The 25480-nt window shown below is 35.0% G+C and overlaps 1 protein-coding gene across 12 annotated transcripts in view; it reads left to right on the forward strand.

Annotated features, from left to right (window-relative positions):
• Positions 1 to 25480, forward strand: part of TASP1 (taspase 1) — a 244078-nt gene that overhangs the window by 15972 nt on the left and 202626 nt on the right. For 10 of the 12 annotated variants that reach the window (XR_011430799.1, XR_289232.4, XM_001492241.6 and 7 more), the window contains 2 exons: positions 583 to 651; positions 22168 to 22288. Coding sequence is in view for 10 of the 12 variants with exons in the window: in XM_001492241.6 (XP_001492291.1) it covers positions 583 to 651; positions 22168 to 22288 (190 nt within the window). In the remaining 2 variants the exon portion in view is untranslated. Of the gene's footprint in view, positions 1 to 582; positions 652 to 5965; positions 6233 to 22167; positions 22289 to 25480 lie in introns of all 12 variants that reach the window. The other 2 variants (XM_023626111.2, XM_070247229.1) reach the window with 1 other exon arrangement.

A 25480-nucleotide genomic window follows, 5' to 3' on the forward strand; every position in this document is an offset into this window, starting at 1 on the left:
ACCTTTATTCTCTGTAGTTTATATTACAAAAGAATATGATTTATCTCAATATAAAATACATTATAGTATCAAAAATGCTTTTGTCATGTGTATGTGACCATCTAAGGGTTCTGAAATGCCTCTATGACTGAGAGTCACTGTTTTCTGTAGTATAGTAACAGTGGAGAAGACGTTGTTAGCTTAGTCTGGGATTCAATTATCTGTATAAAATATGAATTGGCAGGATATTTGAACCAAATTGAATTCATATAATTTCTATGGCTATTTTGAATTGCCCTGTGATGAATAAAGGCCTTTCACTTACTAAATTCCCTGCGCTTGCTTTGCATTTAGTGGCTAGATTTTATTCATTGTTTTAATTTGAATAATAGTAAGTGAGCTGTATCATCAGTTATTCTGAATATAAACGCTTACTTGTTTTAAATCTAAGTAGCTTATATCTTGAAGTATGGAATGGAACTAGTGATCAGTTTTTGTTAACTGTAAGTGTCTCCCACACATCTTTAAGCCTTTGGAAAGTTTCTGGGTGTGTTTGAGAAGTTTTAGTTTTACAATGAATAATCTCTCCCCTTGGTTTTGTAGGCAATTGAAAAGCTACAGGCTGGCGCTCTAGCAACAGATGCAGTGACTGCAGCTCTGGTGGAACTTGAGGTATTTCTTTTCTCTGTTTATGTTTTATTTAAAATAGTTGAGAGTTTATGTTCATTATTCTTCAGTGACTCGAAACTGTTGAGTTAGTCAACCATCAATTATATGACCAATGTTTCCTAGCAATATTGACAAAGTTATGAAGAATGCTGTGATATTGTTAGGCTTTTTTCATTGAAGACTTCTCTAAGTAATATAAAAATTCATTAAACTCCCTTTTCCCACTTTGTGAATTTCATGAATACAAAAGTTACTGGTGCCTGGATACTTAAATTCCCTCAGTATTTTCAATAGGAAAATTTCTTAACTCCCTCCAAAAGGAATATATGTTCCGTTGTTTAGAAAACAAAAAGTTCTGCTGTCTAGAAGTGTCTAAAGAGGAAGGGGCAGTTTCTTCACAAAGCTAACAGTTAAATATATATTCTGAGGCTATGTTCTGTGAAGTATGTCTTGTGCAGTGTAATTGTTGGCTGGTCTCCAGGTAACTGCAGACATTGAGGAATTCAGTGGGGAAGGCTCTCAAATTCATAATTCTTTGTACTCCAAAGGATCTCTCAGTTCTCTTATTCTGGAACCTTGAGGATGCGTTTCTTTTGAGGATATTGAAGCCTTCAGAAGACTCACTTCTGCTGCTCAACCTTAGAGAAGATAGATTTGTGTCAGTCAGTTTAGAGGATTATAAGGAACAAATAGTTTTCTGGTTGAGAAGAGTACTTGGGGCATCAAATAAGACATGAAGATAAAACAGTGATGAGTTTGAGGGAGGGGGTGTTAGAGTAATAACTCTTCCCTTAGTGGCTGGTGGCTGGATTGTGGCCCTTTTGTTTAGGCTCTCTTATCAGTGCACCTACCCTGTCAGTCCAGGCCTTGCTTTTCCCTGTGAAAATTGCCCAAGAGTTTACCAAAAGTCCTAGCTGTGTTTTCTGCATTCCCCTACTTAATTGTGGAGCTACACTTTTTCTCATACTTTGTAGATTTTAACCTCCCCTGTCACTGCCTTCAGCTTGGTCCTAGTGCAGTCAAGGAAGGTGAACATATATGATGGACACCAGTTCTGTTGTAGTTTGGTCCCTGAGGCATCTGACTTGACATATGTGGTCCTCTCCTATCATGACCGATACATCTTATACCAACTCTACCAATCATTAGTCATGTGTCCCTGGGTACCTCACAGACTCTCCTTGACTCAGTTTTCCTATTTATAATATGCGGATAGTAATTCCTACTTAATTCTGAAGTTCTGAAGATTAACTGAGTTAACTTATGGCAATCACTTAGAACAGTGTGCGACACATGGTAAACACTCCTTAAATGTTAGTGATTATTACTATTATGAGGTGCTTTGGAAATGATATATATGAGGTGACTATTTATGGTAATTATTAATGACATGTTTTACAGTGTCAAGAAAAGGTTAATTATATATTGTGGATAAAAGGAGAAAAGTGACGTAAGAAAGCAGGTTGGTGTACTTACCACCAAATCTTACCTTTACTCAAAGCACGCACCTAAGGAAAACTTCATCCAACTTAATTCAATTATTAATTGAAATTACTCTCCTTTGTGCAGAAGATAATATCCTGAGATTTACTAGTGCATGGAGTCAGTGTGGGTCTGGGGAAAGAAGGTTAATGAGTAGCTGAGGGATAGACTATAATGGCAACCATGAATACAAAATTGAGTAAAATTGTTTTTCTTTTTCTTTTCATCTTAGAATAACTTTAAAAAGGTTAAAATTTAATTTTTCATCTTAGAATAACTTTGATAATCATGTTGACTGTTTCATTACATTTTCCCACAGTGATGAATCAATCTTACTTTTAGAGAGTTTACATATTTATACTTAAAAATGATTAAAAATACCTTTTGGAATAGTGAGCTTTATAATTTTGAATGATGACCTGTGTTTTTTAAGAGTGTAGATATGAAGTTCTTTTTTGAACAAACTTGTTCTAGTATCTTTGATTGAACTATGTTATGTGGATAATGGTAGTGTAGGAGGATCCTGGCCTGAGTGAGTTTAGTGTACTTCCCCCCTTTAATTGTTAAATTTGGGGAAGAATTTTAATTAATTATCATTAAAATTTTATTTTTATATGGAATGTTTGATTGAAATATATTTTAGTAGTTTAAAGGCCAAGGTACACTAAACTGAAAAAATTTTCCTAAGAATATTGTTGGAAGTCATGGTTATACTGCCCCCTGCGGTTTTAGTCACCTTGTGTTATTGTGATTCACCACCTAACAGGGTGAGGTTTTCAAATAAAAAGTTCAGTTGAAGAAGTATTGTAATAGTTTGGGTCAGTGGAAAGATATAAGAAAATTGGACTCTGTTGTTTTCTGTGTTTAAAAAAATACAGGTAACAATATCGAGTCTTTTCAGTCTGATAAAAAGTCCCACAGAGTCTGATTTATACTGTTTATGTTTGAGAGTAGCTACTTATCTTTAGTTTTGGTCAGTAGAGCTAAGTCTTGTCCTAATTATTGAATAGGTCTGGACAATCATCATACCTTTTCTTTTTGACTTTGGGATATGCTTTTTGACTAAGAAAAACTGTACTTTTTAAACTTACCTGTTACAGTACTGCTTAGGCAGATACTAAAATTGGTTTGAATTCCTTGAACACTTTACTAATGGTGGATGAAATGACTGAAATGGCTTAATAGTCCTTATTGGCTACAAAGGATATTTAGCTTTGTATTTTAAAAACTATGAAAATTTGCACTTACCCAAATGTTGAAAAGTACACTGATATCAACTCAGCGCCACAGAGGAGGAAGAAACAAGGTGAAAGAGAAAGAAATTTAAACACACACACACACACACACACACACACACTCACACACTTATGCAGGCCAACTAGACACATCATTTTTGAGCTTTTCTTGGAAATCAATTACCTTGTGTAGTTTCATCTTTTTTGGGTTACTGCTGCAGACAAATGGTGTCATCCTAAGACTACCACTTCTGGACACAAAGGGGGTGTTCCCTTCATTTAAATAAGGGAGGGAGGTGAGTTTGTAAGTTCCTGCTCATTAAACTGGCCAGCTTTTCCCTTGGCGATTCCCCTGTGAGGGGTGTCCTGCGGTGTGGAAATGAAAATGATATGGCTCCATAGCGAATTTTGTTTGTCTTCAAAATATGGGGAAGGGAATGGAAAGGTCGGTTTATAGATCATATTTTAATAATTTATTCTTAAATTGATTTGATCTCGTTTCATTTTTATTTATAGCTTTTTGGAGATTATCCTTATAACTGATGGGAAAGTGACTTCTATCCATTGGGTAGTACAACTCTGATTTCACGCTTAGTAGAGAAGATAAATATTGTGAAAGAATTTGATCCTCATATCTGGGGCTATACATGTGGAAGACAATTGTTTTCATGACTGCTTTTGAAATAGTTTTGGTTCAGATAGTGACAGTGGATTTTAGATTCTGGACCATAATTTTGCATGTTTCACATCGTATAGCTTCTGATATGAATTTCTTCTTTGAGGAAATTGGAGATAGTCATGATGGACTGGATGAGTAATGATGCCACTGCTAAAGTAGAAAGTCTTTCATAGATTGATAGAAAATGAACTATTCATAAAATACTTAGTAAAGTTCCCTTTGCACATCATATTTTTCTAAAAAACTATTAAGACCTTGTTTTAAAAGTTCTAATAAGGAATAATAGGTGAAATGTGAATGACAGACTTTTGAGAGGTTATTTGTAGTCTTGTGTGAGAAGATTAATGAATCTGACTGAGATTTTGAAGATCCTGGTGTAGCTTTTGAGACATTTTGGTCAATTCATTTTGGAAACTATTATTTTGGTAGGTAGAATACTGTGCTTTAAAAATAGTGATAGGTATAGCTTTTAAATTTCATGTAGTGAAAGGCAACTTGCACAGGCTCCTTTGTTAAAAATGTTTTGTTGGAATTAGGTTATGTTTAAGTGGATCCTGCAGTTCTTTTGTTGACTTGATTCATCTTTTAAGGCTCTCGGTGATCAGAGAAGATGGTAGTACATGGTTCAAACTAGTTTATTGTCCAAATGCTTTAGCATTTAAAGAGGAGATTACATTGGGTACAAATTTTTATATGACTGCTAAAATCAGTCCATTGTCTTTGGATCTCTATGTAATCCAATATAATGCTTGCTTATAAACTCTAGAAGAATCCTTTAAGAAGTAACTTCTTATCCAGATGACTGATAGTTTGGAGTATGAGAGAAAAAAAAGTAGGTATTTGCATTATTATATATTTATATTACTATATATAATATTGTTACACATTTATGTGTATCTCTACATCCTCTTATACCCAGAGCCAGCTCTACCTGCATTTCTTTAAAGCAGGGATCTCCAGTGTCATCACTGTTGAATAGTTTGTTATTGGTGGACCATAGCCCAGGTCCCTGTGCAGCTGCCACACCCCCTTCCCTTGGCTATATCCCTTGGCTGGAATTGTCTTGTGTGCCTCGGGGGAGGGCGAGCACCTGAGACCTGCCAGTCCTCGAAATACTTAGCGGTCATGGAGACGATGTGGCTTGCTTCTGGCATATGGGCATACCTAGGATGGAAGGGAACATTGCGAAGGGCTCATATACACACTTTTCTCTCACCAAACCTGGAGCAAGTTCACTGGTGGGATTTCTTTGTGAATTGGTGCTTAACCACACCCTGCTCCCTACCTGACTTCACTATTTTGTTTTTATTGCAAAAAAGTAGGATCATCTGCTTTACAGTCATTTCTCTTTATTTGTGAGGTTAAAAAATTATTTAAATAAATGAACATCTCCATTTTTCTAAACGTTTTGTTTTTCAGAAATCATCTTTTCATAAGCAGAGGGTAGCTGAGTATTTCAGTGGTTCCTTGCTTCCTCCACCTCTTTCTTCACGCGTAGTTTCCACACATTGGAAAGACTGCTTGATGCATTTAGCTCATGTATACACAAGTGCCCATTAACCATAATGTGACTGATGAGTGTAATTTTAGATCTACCACCCTTGGAAGTCTCATTTTTCTTTTCCATTGGTAATATCTTCTATTCTCTGTAATGGAGGGCAAGTCCTTTTTTATGTATGTGAAGCAAGGAGTTTTACCTTTTCCTTTGTAGTACTTAAAATGTTTTCATTGCGTGAAATTTGAGTTTTGACTTTAGATGCTTTTTTTACTTTTTTTTTCACCTTGGTATCATTGATTATTTCAGTCAAAGACCCTGTTTTGCCTGTTTAGCACTGTTCCAGTGGTGCTTCAGTATTTCTGTGTATTCCAGCTGTTTATAGAGTCTTTATGTTTCTCTGCATTTTTTGTTTTATTTTTTGAGGTGTACACACACAGTTACACTTCATGGAGTTGCATCCAGCCAAGTATCCATGTTCTTCTTGTGAAGAGGCAGAGAAAATCACCTCTCCCAAGAATTGCCACCTTCTGACCAAGGGAAATGTGTCCTGAAGAGCTGTACGCAGATGGGAGGCAACTTGTTTGCTTGTTCTGCTGCTAGAGCATTGATTTAATTAGAAGACAGGCTGTGGGTGGCCATGTGCAGACAAAGAAGCACCAGACAGAACCCAGTTAGCCTGGGACAGTAAAAGTAAGTTACGCTCTTTTTAAAACACTTTTTTGAGTGCTGATGCTGATTCTTGCCTTTAGTACTAAGGGGCAACTTGTAACTTACTGTTTGTGTTTACACATTAGGTACATCTGCTCTTTTTCTAAGACCCTAGAGATTAAACGTGCTCTCTAGCACAAAGTACTTGCTTGGTGGAAAAGCAGTGATTTTTTTTTCTCTTTTAATTTTTTTAGAATAAGAAGAAAACTGAATCAATTCTTACACTTCAAATTAATTTTACACTGGTTCAAAATCATGTATTAGTTTTTGGCCAACTCGAGACACTTAAGTACAGAGCTTGTTATGTTTTACTTTGTACTGATGGGAACATGAACAGTTTTTCACCCTTTTCTAGCCATTTCTTCATGAGCTCTGTAGACCTTATCAGATGTATTCTTGGCTGAATCTGGTAGAAGATATGGTCCAAGACCAGACTTAGCAGTCCTGAGGAGCATATGGCTTGATGTGTGAGCCCTTATTTTGCTCTGGGGGTTGTTAACTCTCTGAGAATATACTACATTTTAGACTTCAGTTTTGAGCTACTTAAAGCTACATTTGGTAGTGTGGTGGAGTTGGTGGTAATCCTGTGTTTTGGTTATGTGGAAGCACTTTAGACTTTTGGATTGAGTGTAAAATGTCTTCCTGTCCTATATTAATAGAGATATTAGGTTCATTGGCCCTTGGGTTTATAGTGTTGTGATTATTTAATCATTTTGTGTGTGTGTGTGTGTGTGAGAGAGAGTGTATGTTTGGATCTGTATCGTTTGGGGGCATCAATTTTTGTAACCTAACATCTACTGTTTTTTGTTTTTTTGCTTTTGGTAATGAAGGAGGTAGGCTAAGAGGATTTTTCTGTGTTCAGCAAAATCACAGGCTGATATCATGTAGTTCAATCTGAAAGACTGCCTTTTGATTTTAAGTTTTTTCCATCTCTCAGACCCAGGCCTTTATTAAGACTATGGAAAGGAATGAGGAAGAAACTTAAGTTACATAATTTTTAGGAATCCCATCAAGATCGTATCCTAAATCCTGTTCAAAACAGAACAAACATTACTTCAGTTTTTTTTTCCTTCATTCTCTCTGTTATCTAATTTTTATGTGTGTGGCAGGCTTTACCTAAATGTTAGAATAATGAAGGATTGCATCTCACTATAGCAGAGCAAACAGCTTAAAATTGAATCCTAGGCATCCTGGTTGACAAAAGTGCTTTGGCCATTTCCACTACAAGGGAATTTTTCCTGGCAGTCATTCTCAGGCAGGGTCCAGCCTCCTGGATGGTAACACATTTCCTGACAGTTCAAGACATGCGTATACCATAACATAGGGTATCAGCACTGTAACATTTATTAGATTTCTCAGAAAATTCAGAGTGAGGACCTCATTTATGTTTTCCTCTCTTGGAATATGTGCAGATGTTAACATTTTCTAGTGTGCTGGAGTCTTTTTAATTAAATATATCATAGTTATGAGTTACTACTTCTAAGTTAGTAAACCTCTCTCTCCCCCTTAGTTCTGACCATGTCCTCACTTCACTTTTCATAGAAGGAAGGTTTAAGTTATTATAATCCTGTGGTCTGTTAGGTTCTTTTTGAGTGATATTTCCATATTATTGTCAGCATGGTTAAAAGCTGTGATTATTTAGGTTGAAGGGAAGTATAAGTGGATGCCAAATTTGGCTTTAGTAGAGAAACAGCCACATTTGTCTTTTCAATTGTAGCTCATGTGGAAAAGACAATTGCAGGTACCGTGTGTGCTAACCTCTTCCTGGACATCGTAAAGAATCCAACCAAAACAAAGTTTAAAACTATTTCAGATGTGCAAGTCTATTGAAGCCAATATTTTATTTTAGAGATTTGTGTTATGTTTGACAAGTAACTCTTTATACTACAATTCTGTGGCTTTCAATTAAAAAGGAACATGAAAATAAACTGCTGTGATGTCATTTTTCTGCTTAATTATATTATATTTTTATTTGAAAATTAGGCAGATTAATAATAGGAGGTGAGTACAGGTGTTCATTGCTTTTTTGTTAAAATATTTAGTAATATTTTATTAAAATATTAAGATAGAGAAAAATGTCATTCTATTTTTTGGCACATTATTGTGTGCCAGATCAACAGATGCTCTAATGAACAAATATCAACATTTGTTGCATTTATTCTGACGTTTTTCAGAAGAACTTGGATGGTTTAAGAAGATCATAAAAAGTCTTAGTTCCTAATACGTATGCTGTTGTGTGTGAGAGATTTTTTTTTTAACATCAAGTATGTTATCTTTTGTGTAATTGAATAGTTAAAAAAATGAACTGTCACAGATACTAAAGCTAGGTATTCAACATACTGTATTTGACTCAAGTGTGCACAGAATGTGATGCAGACAAATGTTCTCTCAACTTACATCCAGGATAGCTAAAATATTACTTTAACACATGTTAAAAGTAGAGCACTGTAGCTATTTGGCTAGATATAATTCCAGGCTGTCTAAGTTGAGTAATTTCCTCAGGCATTCCAACTTTGATCAACCACAGCAAGAACTTTTAGCATGTCTGTAAAGCAGCCAGTGCATCTGTAAATATGTCCTGAGGTAGAGAGAAAAGAGAGAATGCCAAAAAAGAAAAAATACTTTCTCTCGTTAAGGAGCAGTTACAGAATGAAAATGGAAAGTATTTTGTTTCCCTAGGAACTCTTTTTAGATAATTGAGGCTTAGATGTCTAAGTATGCCCCGTGGTTCTGTATTAATGAATGAAAGATACTTCATTTGGGTCTAGTAAAAATGTGTTTTGGCTAACTCTGCTGAAATTTATTGGTTAAAGTCTATTAATTCTTAAACTTTCCAGTCTTTATTAATGTAATATTAATTGGCTAAAAACATAAACAATAGTATGTATCTCAGTAAAGCATACTTAATTGTTTATAAGTGGCTACTATTTTGGTGAAAATATTCTTTTATAATCCTGTTTTAGAGGGTAGCTCTAAGAACAGGCAGTAACACTGCAGAAATAATCTCATGTACCTTTGTTTTCAACACATAAATGAAAGTAGGTTTTCTGGGTTTTATTTTCAGTGACCTGGAAATGAATTTGCAAATATCTGCTGGTTTCTGTACACAAGCGTTAACTAAGAATATAGTGGTAAATCTCTCTCTGTTGTGTGGGAGCTATCTGCTTCCCACATTTTTTAATACAACATGCTCGTATCACATGGATATAACTCCCCTGGAGATCTTGCAAGGTGTAGTTAACAGCTCCTTGCAAACTGGATGTTAAATTGGATGATCTGTCCAGCTTCTTTCTGACCTTGTTTTCTGTAGACCCGTAATAACAGATACCATGATCTGCAGTTAGCTCCATTTGTGGAAATTCTCCTTTTTAGGTCAATATTTTACCAAACATTAGGAGGAATCCATAATCTTCTTGTGATTTCAATGTTGCAGATCTCTATAATTATCCATATTCTCCATTTAGTCAGTCATGGAAAACAAGGTTAACAGAGATAAATAAAGTTTATTAATAGTAAGAAAAAAAGTTTTATCATAGTTTCACCTTTTTTTTATTGAGCATTTTTTCAGAACTGGACAAAGGGCAGTGTAATTTACCCTCTTTGAGCCCGTGTCCTGTATCCTAAAGAGATGCAGAGAAACGGTAAATGGGCAGGTTGGGGATGGAAGGGCAAGATGGAAGATGGAAGGGCAAGGCCTGGGTAAGCTAATTGTGATTTTCATAGGCATGGTACTTGAGAGGATTTCTGAATTGGTTACCTTCTTACTGTTTCTTTGTTTACCCAAGAATTTTTCTTTCTTTCTATAAATATTGTCCATCTGAATACTATAATTTCTTCAAAATTTAATACTTGTTTAATTTCACATGCTTATCACCTTGATCTTGAAATCACTAAAGTTCACACTGAGAACATAAGAGCCAACTTTTACAAAAACTATGTGGGATCTGGTATCTGATTTATAGACAGATTCTCATTATTCTTTAATTATTTCACCTGATTATCTCTTTCTTATTTTTTTCATATTACCTAAACATATGTAGCTATGTAAGTTTTATGTATGCGCATTATTTTCTTTTTGTTTTTTGTTTTTGCTCCGAAGAGAATACTGTGTTATCTCATCACTTTGATAATGGCAGTTCACCATTGGATAAAGTTATAGGTGAAATTGTCTATACTAATGGTGATCAAAGTACTCTTGAGAAAAATACCATGATATTTCATCATTCTTCATGTGAATTGTGCATAGAAAGCTTATCTGACTCATTTTGGAGAAGCAAAAAAGTATTATAAGTTCTAATTGTCATAATCAGAAGATATGTGGCATTTTTGAGCACTAAACTGGCTCTTCTTAGTAAATTGTGTTGACACGTGGTGGTTAGACTACAGTGGGGGTTAAATGACTAAGTCTGTATTTATCATTCTTGTTTAAGTAGCAAGAAGTAAGAATATTCACTATTTTAAATATTCAACTAATCATGAGATGAAATCATAATTTGTTGTTAGGACTGGCATTTGTGTCAAAATCTGTATTGTGTGGAAAACCGAGGACTTACTGAAGTTCAGTTTCTGCATCTGGAGAAGCTTGAGACGTTATTAATCTTTAGTTTGCAGAAGAGACAGATCACAAATGTGTGTTAATTGGCCCATAGACTAGTTCTTAAAAATTGGAATTTGTTGCCAACATTTAAAAATCAGGAGACTCATAAAACTGTGGATTTCTAACTTCTCTTGAAAAAAATGAGCTCTGGCCACATGGAGCATGCATTCTCTCAGGGCTGCAGTCTGCTGGGGTTGAGTGACAGCTACTTTTTTGAGTTAGGAGATTATGTAACTAAGACTGTATTTCCGTTCAAGGTACAGCTGAAAACAAGGCTTGGAGTTGGACTAAAGTATATAATTTTTTATTCTGAAAGTGAACTTCAGTCAAACCAAAGACTTTTCAAAAAATTTCCCGTTGAAGCAGTTTGAACCAGAACTAAAATATATCACTCCAAAGAGTTTTGAGCAGGAGCAGATCAAAATCCTCTGTAAGCCAACTAAGCTTGAACTAAGTTGTCCCTTTCTTTACCTTTGGTCCCAGTAGTAAAATATTATTTTCAGTGTTTGTGGTGAAGAACGTACCAGAAATGACCACAAGTACAAGCACATTGCACTGATTTTTAAACATTGTCTCGCTAACCTCTTAAAGGATATTTAACTTCCAACATCATTTATCTTATCTTCATTCCACTACTTCTTAATGGAAAACATACTAAGAAAAATCATTGATTTGTGCATAATATTGTGGCTGCATCGGTGATGATTACCTGGAAAGCTTTGTATGTCCTTTTACCAGTGAATCTCACATTTTATTAGTCTTTTTTCCAATTCATCTAATTTTTCTCCGGTTGAGATTGAATCCTGGCTGCCAGAGTGGTTAGCATTTGTAGCTTCTCATGGCTCATTTGTACTTTCTTACTCTCCACCTCCTTCGTGCTGTTGCTCACAGATGCCTTTACAAGCCTCCTCAAGATGGAGTTCACGGAAAAAGTGAAGTTAAGCAGCTTGTGGAGTTCATTTAGGTCGAAGTTTCTCAAGGTGAGGGCCATGGTCCAGCTGGATCAGAATCACTTGAGATAACTTGTTCAAAAAAATGAAGATTCCTTATCTTCGCCTCATATGACCTAAACCAGAATCTTTGAGGATGGGAATGTGGAAGTTTTCATTTTCTGATTTTTTAAAAAAAACTTTTTATTTGAGGTAATTGTAGATTCACATGCAGTTGTAGGAAGTAATACAGAGAGAACCCTTGGATCCTTTGCTTCACAATGGTATAGTTTTTTAAAAAAATTGCAATTACTCTTTTATTTTCAAAATTTTACATTATAGTTTCAAAACTTTTTTGTTGAAGTGTATACATATAGAAAAGTATATACGTTTATCTTAAGGGGACAGCTCCTTGAAGTTTTCAGAGTGAACATAGCCCTGTGTAACCAGCACCCAGATCAGGAAACACAACATTTGCAGTCCTCTTAGAAGACCCTTCGTGCCCCCTTCTGGGCCCTCCAGGGTAAAGCTGTTCTGAAATGGAGCCATGCATTATGTATTCTTTTGCATCTGCCTTTCTTACTTGTTAATTGAGGTGAAATTCCATGGATCACAAAATTAATCATTTTAAAGCAAATCATTCAGTGGTATTTAAACACTCATAATGTTCTGCCACCTCTACTTCTGTCTTGTTCCAAAACATTTTTATCTCTGCAAAGGGAACCCTGTACCCACTAAGCAGTTGCTTTTCATTCCCTCCCCCCTCAACTCGTGGCAACTGCCGGTCTACTTTCTGTGTTTATGGCTTTACCTTCTGGATATTTCATATAAATGGAACCGTACAATATGTGGCCTTTTGTGTTTGGCTTCTTTCACTAAGCATGATGTTTTCAAGATTCATCCACGTTGTAGTATGTATCAATACTTCATTTTTTGTGTGTGGAATATTATTTAAGATTATTCATGTATATACCAAATTTGTTTACCCATTCATCCATTGATGGACGTTTGGATTGTTTCTACTTTTTTACTATTGTGAATTCTGTTGCTGTGAATGTTCCTGTACGAGTATTTGTTTGAGTACCAAATTGCTGGGTCATAAACTAATTCTGTATTTAACTTTTTGTCAAACCACCAAACTGTTGCCACAGCACCTGAACCATTTTATGTTACCAACAGCAATGTGCAAGCGTTGCAAATTCTTCACGTTCTTGCCAGTACTTGTTATTTTTTGTTTTTGTGATTATAGCCATCCTCGTGAGTGTGAAGTGGTGGTACCTCATTGTGGTTACAGTTTTCGATTCTCTAATGACTAATGATGTTGAACATCTTTTCATGTGCTTCTTGACCATTTGTATATCTTCTTCGAAGAAATATCTATTGAAGTCTATTTAAGTCCTTTGCCCATTTTTTAACTGGTTAATTTTTTCATTGTTAGTGAAAGTTATGGGAGTTCTTCATATATTCTGGAGACCATACTACTATTGCATTTCTCTGTAAGTCTGAAATTATGTCAAAATAAACACTTAGTAAGAAAAATAAATTGTAACTACCCCTGTGGTCTTCTTGTCTTCCTCTTGTAGCTCTTTGACCATGTCCAGTAAGTAGTCCCTACCTCCTACCCCATTTCATTTTTCTCCACCATATTTACTGCTATCTAATATGCCGTCTAATTTATTTAATTTCTTATTGTCTGTCTCCCTTAGCTAGAGTTGAGGCTCCTTGTGAGCAAGGATATTTTTCTGTTTTGTTCACTGCTGTATCTCCATGGTTTAGGTCAAGGATTAACAAACTATGGCCTAAAAGCCAAGTCTAGATGACTACCTGTTCTTGAATGGCCCACAAACTAAGAATAGTTTTTGCTTTTTAAGTGGTTGATAAAAAGTCAAAAGAAGAATAATATTTCATGACACCAGAAAATTATATGCAATTGAAATTTCAGTGTTTATAAATGCAGTTTTATTGGAACATAGCTATGTTCATTCGTTTGTGTATTTTCTCTGGCTGTGTTCATGCTACAAAGGCAGAGTTGAGTAGTTGTAGAGTTGTCTGTGTGGCCCACAAAGCCTGAACTATATAATATAGCTGGCTCTTTACAGAAAAGATTGGCCTTCCAGATAGGTGTCCAATAAATACTTTTTGAATGAATGAATCTTAACCTACACCACCACAGAGGAATCTAAATTGGAAATCTTTCAACAGTCCAGTTCTTGAAAATTTGAGCTTAATTGGCTGCTAAACAAAAAAAATCCCCAAATGATTTTTTGGTAATACATTTTCATTGGCCTCCATTCGTCCTGTAAATAATGAAAATTGATGATGAAATACCAGGAAATTTGTATTTCTTAGGGTAGTGTCAGGTAAAGTAGGTGGATTGTGCAGAGTTTACCACTGTTAGTTTGAAAGAGACTATAACAACATGGGGTATACATCCTGTTTTTATTACTCTATTTAAAAAAGATTCAAGAAATAGTTTGTTTCAAAAGCTGGGTTTTTTTCCTTTTCTCAACTTTAGATTAATCAAGCTACCTGCTTATTAACGAAGGCAGTAGTTAAAATAATTTTGGTATCTTAGCATACTTAATTTTGAACAAGAAACTGTATTATCACATAACTTCATTCTACCATATTTCATTCAGCTCATGATGTGTTTGTTGAATTTGCACTTAAATAACAGGGTATAAATACTAATATATTAGTAATTTCCTGTAAATGTCTAGCTTCTCCTTAAAGGAAGATTGGAAATTGGACAAACATAAATAATTTTATATAAAAATGATTTTATAGTATGCCAGTCTAGTATTTGTACAACATTTGAGCACTAAATTGTTTGCATCTGTAAGAGCTGTTAATAGAGGTCTCATAATAGATCCCCAGAGGTACAGTATACCCCATAGCCTTGCAAACAGTTCTTGTTTTATTTTATGCTTTCAGCAAAGGACATTAAATGGGTAATACAGGTTGTGGTTTATAGTGAAAGAGTAATGCTTTGCAGATCTTTTCCTTGGCTTGCTGTTTCCAAATTTCATTAATAGGGAAGGGTTTCCATGTCATGGTGGGGGTGTAGCTCCCGACTCGCCTTTTTGGTTTTCCTGCCCTCTCTTTGCTGGGATAAGCAGTCAAAAGGATCTTACTTTTTAAAGCTTTGTCCCCTTAGAAAGTTATGAGTAAGGTTAAAAAATACTTTGCTTTTAAAATTTTATCTTTTAGAAACTGAAAATACTACTGCCTGAATTTATTTTGCTGAAAAGATTAGATTCTTAACACTGTATTACATTTTCCTGGCATTTCTCTAAAGGAGTAACCTGTAAGAATAAATATCAGCTTGCTTAAGGGATTATAATTTGCAGTCGTCAATTATTCTACTTATATCTGGTTGTAATTAACTCCTGTTTGTTCATTCTGCAAATTATTTTTTTGAGGAAGATTAGCCCTAAGCTAACTGCTGCGAATCCTCCTCCTGTTGTTTTTTTTTTTGTGTATGTGGATGAAGACTGGCCCTGAGCTAACATCCGTGCCCATCTTCCTCTACTTTATATGTGGGACACCTACCACAGCATGGCTTGCCAAGTGGTGCCGTGTCTGCACCTGGGATCTGAACTGGCGAACCCCAGGCTGCCAAAGCAGAACATGGACACTTAACTGCTGCACCACCAGGCCGGCCCCCATTCTGCAAATATTTTTTGAGTACCTGCTGTGTGGCAAGCATTACTTTAGACTTTGGGATATAACACCAAAACTTATGGAGTTTATGGTCTATGGAGAGAATTAGGTAAACAAAATTATGTATAATATTAGGTAGTAAGAAGTGTCATAAAAAAGAAAATAGTACAAGAAAAGAGAATGGTTGGGGAAGGTTGGGGAAATGCTAAGTGAGTAAGAGGAGGGCCCTCTGATATGTTATTTGAGCAGAGACATGAATGAAATGGGGGAGAAAACCATGGGAAGATGTTGAGAAAGGGAGTTTTTGGTTAAAGGGAAAAGTACCCATTGTCCCTTCTTATACCACCTCATTCTTCTTTATAATACCTATCACCATGGGACATTGGCTGTTTATACATACGAGTATGTGTATGTTTCTGTGTGCACACACACAATCTTTTATTTATTGACTCTTTCTCCTACTAGCTCAACATTTCAAAGGAATGGATGAACAAATCTGAAGGCCCTGAGGTGGGAGTGTTCTTGGTGTGCTCAGGGAATTGCAAGGAGATCCTTGGGGCTGGTGCATAGTAGGGGAGAGGGAAAGTAGGAGGGAATAAGTTGGGAGAGGGAGGGAGAGTCCAGATTTTCAGTAAATCTTGGAAATTAGCACTATGGATTTTATTCTAAGTATGATGGGAAACGATTGTAGTTTTTCAAAGGGGAACAACAAGGTCTGACAGATTGTTTTTTTGGTGAGGAAAATTGGCCCTGAGCTACCATTTGTTGCCAATCTTCTTCTTTTTGCTTGAGGACCATCTTCCCTGATGGTCCCTGAGCTAACATCTGTGCCACTCTTCTTCTACTTTGTATATGGGACACCACCACAGCATGGCTTGATGAGCAGTATGTAGGTCTGTGCCCAGGATCTGAACCTGTGAATCCCGGGCCACCAAAGTGGAGTGCACGAACTTAACCACTACGCCACTGGGCCAGCCCCCTGACAGATTTTTAAAGGATTGCTGGCTATTGATTGGATGTAATGATTACTAGTTGTATAAAATGATTCAGGTCATAAAATCAACAAATGACATTTAAAAAGCTTATATATATTATTTATAAGGGGAAAGTTATCATATAGGGTGATCAGTTTATACCAAGTGATAGGTACACTTTTTTTGTCAGCTTCGTTGATATACAACAAAATTCATCAATTTTAAGTGTACAATTTGATGAGTTTTGACAAATGTATATAATCATGTAACCACCAGTAAAATCATGATGTATTACATTTCCGTCATCCCAAATAATCCTTCGCATTCCTGTCTGCAGTTGATCCCCTCCTCTCAGGGACCCTGGCAACCACTATCTGCCTTTTATCAAAATTTGGCCGTTTCTAGAATTTGGTATAAATAGAATCATACAATATGTGATCTTTTGTGACTGGCTTGTTTTACTTAGCATAATTCTTTTGAGATTCATCCATATTGTTGGGTATAATAGGAGTTTGTTCCTTCTTTGCTGAGTAGTATTTCATTGTATTGATACATCACAGTTTGTTTATCATCCATTTACCAGTTGATGGGTATTTGAGTTGTTTCCAATTTTTGGCTGTTCTGGTTGAAGACGATAGGATCAGGTGAAGACAAGTCTTTAGGTGGACATATGCTTTCATTTCTTTTAGATAAATACTTAGGGATAGAATTGCTGCATCTATGGTAAGTGTATGGTTAACTTTAAAGAAAGCTACCAAACTGTTTGCCATTTTCATTCTCACTAGCGATGTACAAGGGTTGCAGTTGCTCCACATTCTTGCTAATACTCAGTATTGTTAGTACTCATTATTATTAGTCTTTTTAATTTTAACCATTTTAGTGGTTATGTAGTGGTATCTTGTGGTTTTAATTTGCATTTCCCTAATAACTAATGATGTCATGTATCTTTTCATGTGTTATTTGCAATCTTTCCATAAAATTGCCCATTAAAAACTTTGGATTGTCTTACTGAATTGTATGGATTTTTAATATATTCTAGATACAAGTCCTTTACCTTTATGTTTTGTAACATTTTCCTCCCAAACTGTGTCTTGATTGTTTTTTTTAATAAACTTTTTATTGTAGAACAGTTTTAGATATACAGAAAAATTGAGAAGATAGTGTAGGGAATTCCTATATAACCAACACCTAATTTCCCCTATCATTAACGTCTTACATTAGTATCATGTATTTTTCACAGGTAATGAACCTATATTGACACATTATTATTAAACAAGGTCCATACTTCATTCAGATTTCCTTAGTTTTTACCTAATGCAAAACCCTTTTTCTATTCCAAAGTGTTTTTCACCTAAGATTATTATATTTTTTATCTTTAGAAGTTCTATTTATTTTGGTGAGGAAGATTGGCCTTGAGCTAACAGCTGTGCCAGTCTTCTTCTGTTTTGTATGTGGGATGCCACCACAGCATGGCTTGGTGAATGGTGTGTAGGTCTGTGCCCAGGATCCAAACCCACGAACCCCAGGCCACCAAAGTGGAGTGCATGAACTTAACCACTATGCCACCGGGCTGGCCCCTATCTATTAGTTTATAGATTCCTTTCTTTCCTCCGTATCCTCATGTTTTCTTATACCTACTTGAACATATAGAATGTGTTTTATGAAAGCTAGTTTAACATTGTTAGCTAACATAAGAATATTTGCTAATTCTATCATCTGTGTCATTTCTGGGCCTGTTTTCATTGTTTGATCATTTCTTCTGGTTATAGGTCATATTTTCCTGCTACTTTGTGTGTCTGGTCATGTTTGGTTTTATACTAAATGTTGTGAATTTACATTTTTGGGAGTTGGATATTGTATTTCTTCAAATATTGTAGGACTTTGTTCTTGGACACTGTTGTTAGTTTAAATAAGTTTGATCCTTTTGAGGCTTACCTTAAAACCTTGTTAGTGCAGGTCTTAGGGTAGCCTTGTTTCTAGGGCTACTTTGGCCCAACTCTTGAGGCGTTACCTCCTGAGACTTTCCCTGATATCCTCTCTCTGGCTGGTGGGAACGTGACCTATCCTTCCCAATGTGTGAGCTCCAGAAATTGTTCAGCTTACTGTTTTCCAGAGGTTCTTTCTTTGGCCTTGGTAGTTTCCTCACAAGTATATGTGGACTAATACTTATTTAAAGACTCAAGGCCCCTCTGCGTCTCTGGAGTTCTCTCTGTCTCTTTCTCTCTCTTCTTTGTACCCTGTACTGTATATTCTAGCCTTCCTGAACTCAGAACTGTATCTCCTCAACTCTGGAAGAACGTTGGTTCTTTTTTGGGTTCCTCTTCCCTGTACTATGGCTTGGAAAGTATCTCTTAGGAATTAAGTTGAAGTACCTGACTTGTCTCTCTTCTCTCAGGATCATAGCCCTGGGCTGGCCATTGAATGAAGTCTGTTTGTTTTATATATTTTGTCTGATTTTCTAGTTAGGACAAATATCTGTATTATGCCTTCATAGTCAGAAGTAGAAGTTCACTAGAGACACTTTTGAAGTTATAAATATATTTTGAAGTAGGAGAAATATTTTTGAAAAAAAAATTGCTTCTCAGATATCTTTTGATTTTGTTATATACTTTTTTCTTATGTATTTTTAAAATGTCAATTTAAATCATCATACAGGAGTAATTTTTAGAGTAGGTTAGTTTGTTCAGTTCGTGATTTTTAATTTGATGTATGTTGAAATTAATTTTGTAGAGCCAATTAGTTGATACATTTCATTTCAAGGATTGTTGAGATGGTGTATATACTATACAATTGTGATCTTTTATGTGTATTTTGGGAATTACTAAATATTGATGCTTTACATTTTTCTCACACTTCAGTTCCTTTCTCACATACTTTGAAGGATATACATGATGAGGCAAGGGAGGTTATGGAATGTAAAAAAAACCCTTGTAATATGGTGATAATTTATTTGTGCTTACAATCTCTCTGTTCTGTGCTATAGAGACTTCTGATCTGGATTTTTATACTTTTTAATATATGAAATAATCCAGGACAAGAATTCAGTCTTCATCTATTTTAAGCCATAATCTTAATTTTTTTTTGTCTTTTTTCTTAAAGATTGGCACCTGGGCTAACAACTGTTGCCAATCTTTTTTTTTTTTTCTGCTTTATCACCCCAAACTCCCACCCCGTACACGGTTGTATATCTTAGTTGCAGGTCCTTCCACTTGTGGCATGTGGGACGCCGCCTCAACATGGCCTGATAAGCGGTGCCATGTCTGCGCCCAGGATCTGAACCCTGGGCCGCCGCAGCGGAGCGCGTGAACTTAACCACTCGGCCACGGAGCCGGCCCCCCATAATCTTTCTTTAGTGTGATCTCTTTCCTAAGATTTAGTTGTGAACTGATTTAGTTAGAATTTTCACTTAGAAGGCCTTTTTCAAACTTATTACGCCTAATTATGCACACTCTTCCCTCCATGTTGTAAAATGCTTTTTTAAATTAATGGTTGTATTTATCTCCCAACTTTGAAAATTCTGGTCTTTTTCTCTCTCTCTCTTATTTTCTTTTCCTGCTGCTATCATTCCATACTAAGAGTTCAATATTGCAAGCCTACATTGTAAAATAGCCTCCACTTTATTCTCTCTGATTTCAGTCTCCTCCCCTTCCTTTTCATAAAATATATGAATGTCAGTTTATGTTTGCTTGACCAATATGCCCATGTTGACTTTCTTGTACTGAAAACTTGACTGGATTCTCACTGTTTTCACAATCGAGTCCAGACTCTGGTGAGTGGTGTGGAGCAATCTCCATATTTGGCTCCAGCCAGCCCTTTTGGCTGAATGTGTCTTCTGTGACTCTGACACTTTCCTGTCGCCTACATATTGCTCACATCACATCCATCAACTGGAATTTTCTAGCCTCCTGACTAGCTTTTGCTCTTGTTTTACATCCTTCAAGAAGCCTATTAACTTCTCCATCTCATAGTAGGCCATTTCCTTTTGAGTCCTCAAAGTATTTATTATCTGTATCACTCATTTTCTGTTTAATTATGTAACTCTTTTTAATTTTCCACCCTTTGATCTTATTTTTAAAATTCTGTGGACAGCTAGATTGTCTAGCTGCATTAGGGCAAAAGCCCTTGTCTCAAATCTGTGACCTCTTTGCTTAAATTTTAGGTATGTATTAGGAATGCCGTAATGTTGTGGTCCGTTTTCCTTGGATCCGGCAGAAATCCATCTAACTAGGGACATTGGTAGGTGATTTTGGGCACTTGGTGATCTTTACGTAAATCCAGAATTGCCCTGGTTTCCTAGGTAATATTGGTGTTACCTTAGAACAGAGTTAATTTTCTGGATTAACTGAGCTTTCTGACTCAGATATTCTCTTGCATGTGGATATTTAGTTGTCTCAGCACCATTTCTGGAAAACACTATCCTTTCTTTATTGAATTGTTTTGCACTTGTTTCTTTATTGAATTGTATCCTTGTTGAATTGACCATAAATGTAAGGGCTATTTTTGGACTCTCAATTCTATTGCATTGATTTATATGTCTATCCTTAGTTATATGTCTATATCACACTGTCTTGATTACTTTTTTTTTTTTTGTAGTAAGTTGTAAAACCTGGAAGTGTGAGCCCTCCAGTTTTGTTTTTCTTTTCAGGATTGTTTTGGCTATTCTGAGTCCCTTGCATTGAAATATGAATTTTAGGATTAGTTTGTCAATTTCTGCAAAAAAATGGCAACTAGGATTTGACAAGGGATTTTGTAAAATTAGATAAATTTGTGGGAGTATTGCCATCTTAAAGATATTAAGCCTTCTGATCTATGTACATGGATCTCCTTCCATTTATTTAGGTCTTTTTCCCCAACGTTTTGTAGTTTTCAGTGTACAAGTCTAACACTTCTTTTGTTAAATTTATTTCTAAGTATTTTATTCTTTATGATATTATTGTAATCTCACTTTTGGATCTTTCATTGCTAATGTATAAAAATACAATTGATTTTTGTATATTGATCTTGTATCTTGCGACCCTGTTGAATTTGTTTATCAGTTCTAATAGTTTTTTAGTGGAGTCCTTGGGATTTTTTGTATACAAGGTCATGTCATCTTCGAATAGAGATAATTTTACCTCTTCCTTTCCTATCTAGATGCTCTTTATTTCTTTTTCTTGCCTAATTATCCTGTCCAGAATATCCAGCATAATGTTGGATAGAAGTGGCGAGAGTGAACATTGCTGTATTGTTCCTGAGCTTAGGGGAAAATATTGTCTTTCATGATTAATTGTGATGTTAACTGTGGACTTTTTGCAGATGCCGTTTAACGTATTAAGGAAGTTCCCTTCTCTTTCTAGTTTGTTGAGTGTTTTTCTCATGAAAGGGTTTTGGATTTTGTCAAATGCTTTTTCCCTCTTGATATGATCATTTTTTTGTCCTTTATTTTATTAATGTGATGTATTACATTGAGTTTCAGATAGTAAACCAAACTTGCTTTCCTGGAGTCTCTTTTGTTCTTGGTGTATAATCCTTTTATGTTTTGCTGATTTGTTTTTCTAGTATTTCTTTGAGGATTTTTGTGTCAGTATTCACAAGGTATACTGGTGTGTAGTTTTTTTCCCTCATAATGCCTTTGTTTTGTTTTTGAATCAGGGTAGTATTGGTATCATACAATGAGTTAGGAAGTGTTCTTTCTAGTTTTTGGAACAGTTTATGAAGGATTGACATTAAATCTTCAAGACTAATGGTATTTTAATATTTGTTTTGATCTTTTAGGATTCTCCTTTTACAAATGCAGGAATGGGATCTAATCTAAATCTCTTGGGCGAAATTGAGTGTGATGCCAGCATAATGGATGGAAAATCATTAAATTTTGGAGCTGTTGGAGCACTGAGTGGTATGTGTACATTATAATGCACTCTCTCTATTCTTTAAAAAACTAAACTATGAATATTACAATTTCATGCTTCCTAAAGACTTAGTCCAATATTTTCCACCCTTCTTGCTTGGAATAGTGTTGAAAACAAACATTTTTTGTTTTACTAAATTTAAAACATGAAATCTTAGATACCAATAGTATTAAAGAAAACAGTGAAGTGACTTATGTCCAAGTCTTTGTTAGATTTTGATCATTCTCCTCCATCCCTTCAAGAGGTACAGACATTTAAAATGTGAGTTAGCATATTCAGTTACTTTTTTAGTTATTTGAAATACACAAATAATATATTTTTATTCTTAAGAAATTCAAATGAAGGGCGGGCCCCATGGCCAAGTGGTTAAGTTCGCACGCTCTGCTTTGGTGGCCCAGGGTTTCTCTGGTTTGGATCCTGGGCGTGGTAATCAAGTAATGCTGAGGCGGGCGTCCCACATAGCAGAGCCAGAAGGACTTACAACTAGAATATACAACTATGTACTGGGAGGCTTTGGGGAGATGAAGGAAAAAAAAAAAAGATGGGCAACAGATGTTAGCTCAGATACCAATCTTTAAAAAAAAGATCAAGTGATATAAATAAAATTTACCTTTGGTGTTCCAAATCTTTCCTTCCCATCCTTTTCTCCTTGCAGGGTTTAACCAGTAAAATACAGTGCATTTATCCATATTTTTATGTAACAGAAAGAGTTTTGCACGTTTTTTCTTTTTAAATAAAGGTACATATTATTATGAAGCCTTCTTTTGTTCTTTAAATAGGATGTCTTTGAGATTTTTTTCCACATCAATACCTATAAGACATATCTAATGCTTTACAATTCACTTATTAAAGCAAAATACACATGAAATGCATAGATTTCAAGTATAAAGTTTCATGAATTTTTAGATGTATATGACCATGTAAACCACCCAGATCAAGGCATAAAACATTTTCATGTCAAAATATAGAACATTTTCATCATCCCAGAAGGGTTCTTTATGCCTCTTCCTAGTTTGTACCTCTTGTACCCTGCTCCTGTTCCTCCTTTTCCCCTAATCCTAACTTTGCCTGTTCCTGAAATTCATATGAGTAGAATTATACACCTCTGTCTCTGATTTCTATTGCTTAGCATTATACCTGTGTGATTGATCCATGTTTTGGGTCACAGTAGTTTTGTCCATTTTATTATTTAGTAGCATTTTATTGCATAAATATATAATAACTTATTTATATGTTCTCCTCTTAGTGGATATTTTAATAGTTTCTAGTTTTTGACTGATGAATAAAGCTGCAATGAATATTCTTGTACGTGTCTTTTGGTAGACATATGTACTTACTTCTCTTGGGTATAAACCTAGGATTTGGAATGATAAGTTTAGGTACATATATGCTTTGCTTTAGTAGATAACTGCTAGACAGTTTTCAAGAGCAAGTTGTTACAACCTGTACTCCCACCAGCAGTGTATAAGCCTTTCAGTTACTCTATATCCTTGCCAATGTTTCGTGTTGTTATTCTTTTTAAAATTCAGCCATTTTTATATGTGTGCAGTGGTATTATTCTTTTAATTTGAGTTTCCCTGGTGACTAATGATACTGAGAACCTTTTGATACACTTATTGAACTTATAGACATCCCTGTTGTGTAGTGTGTGTCTTTTGCATATTTTTTATTGGATTTTTATTATTGATTTGTCAGAGTACTTTTTATATTTTAGATACATATCCTGTGTCAGATATATGTCTTATGAATATCTCCTCCCAGTCTGTGGCTCACCTTTTCACCCTCTTAATGCTGTCATTTGATAAACTGAAGTTTTTAATTCTAATGAGCTTCAAGTTACCAACCACTTACTTTATGGTTAATTGCTTTTGTATTTTGTTTAAGAAATCTTTGCCTACCCAAAGTTAAGATAGATAGTCTCCATCATTTTCTTTTAGTAGTTCTATTGTTTTTTATGTTTCACATTTAACTCTCTTATCAAGCTCAGGTTAGTTTTAGTGTATGTGAGGTAGAAGCCGATATTAATTTTTTTCCTCTTATGAATATCCAAATGATTCATTGCCATTGTCAATAGAAGGGACAATCCTCTCCTCACAGAATTGTGTTGGCAAATCAGGTGACTGTATGTGTAATTGTTTGTTTCTGTACCCTCTATTCTATTCCATTGATCTATTTATTTCTAGTGCCACACTGTTTTGATTACTGTAGCTTTATAGTCTTTATATTTAAGAATATAAATATTTATATTCTTGATGTCTGGTAGTATAAGAATTCCAACTTCCCTTTTTTTTTTAAGATTATACTGGCTATTCTAGATCTTTGGCATTTTCATAAAACTTTCAGAATCAACTTGTCAATGTCCATAATAAAACCCTGCTGGGATTTTGATTGGTATTGCGTTGAATGCATAGAACTATTTTTGGACAATTGATGTCTTAACAATATTGAATCTTCCAGTCCACAAACATGGAATATGTATGTGTATATATATATATACACATATATACAAATATATACATATATATCATTCATTTTTCTCAGCAGTTTTATGATTTCCACAAATATATACATATATATCATTCATTTTTCTCAGCAGTTTTATGATTTCCAGTATAAATCTCATATATCTTTTATTAGATTTACTCTAGATATTTAGTATTTTTTGGTGCTGTTATAAAGTATATATATTTAAAATATCAATTCTAATTGTTTTATTGTATTTAGAAATACAGTTGAGTTTTGTATTTACTTGCCTTGATAAATTCACTTATTAATCCTAGCATTAAAAAAATATAGATTTCCATGGAGTTTCTATATACACAATCATATCACCTGTGAATCATGGCAATTTTGGTTTTTCCTTTCCAATATTTAAATTTTTCATTTTTTCTTGCATTATTATTCTGGCTATGACATCCAGTGCAATGTTGAATGTAAGATAGTGTACGTCCTTGCTTTGTTCCTGATTTTAGAGGGAGAGCATTAAATATTTCACCATTCTGTATGCTGCTAGCTGTAGGATTTTCAGATGCTCTTTATCAGATTGAGAAATTTCCCTTCTGATCTTAGTTTGCTGATAGTTTTTATTATAAATGGATATTGAATATCATTAAGTGCTTTTCTGCATCTTTTGAGATAATAGATTTTTCTCCTTTGTTTTGTTACATATGAAATTTCTG

Source organism: Equus caballus, chromosome 22 (assembly GCF_041296265.1).
Source record: "Equus caballus isolate H_3958 breed thoroughbred chromosome 22, TB-T2T, whole genome shotgun sequence".
NCBI lineage: Eukaryota > Metazoa > Chordata > Mammalia > Perissodactyla > Equidae > Equus > Equus caballus.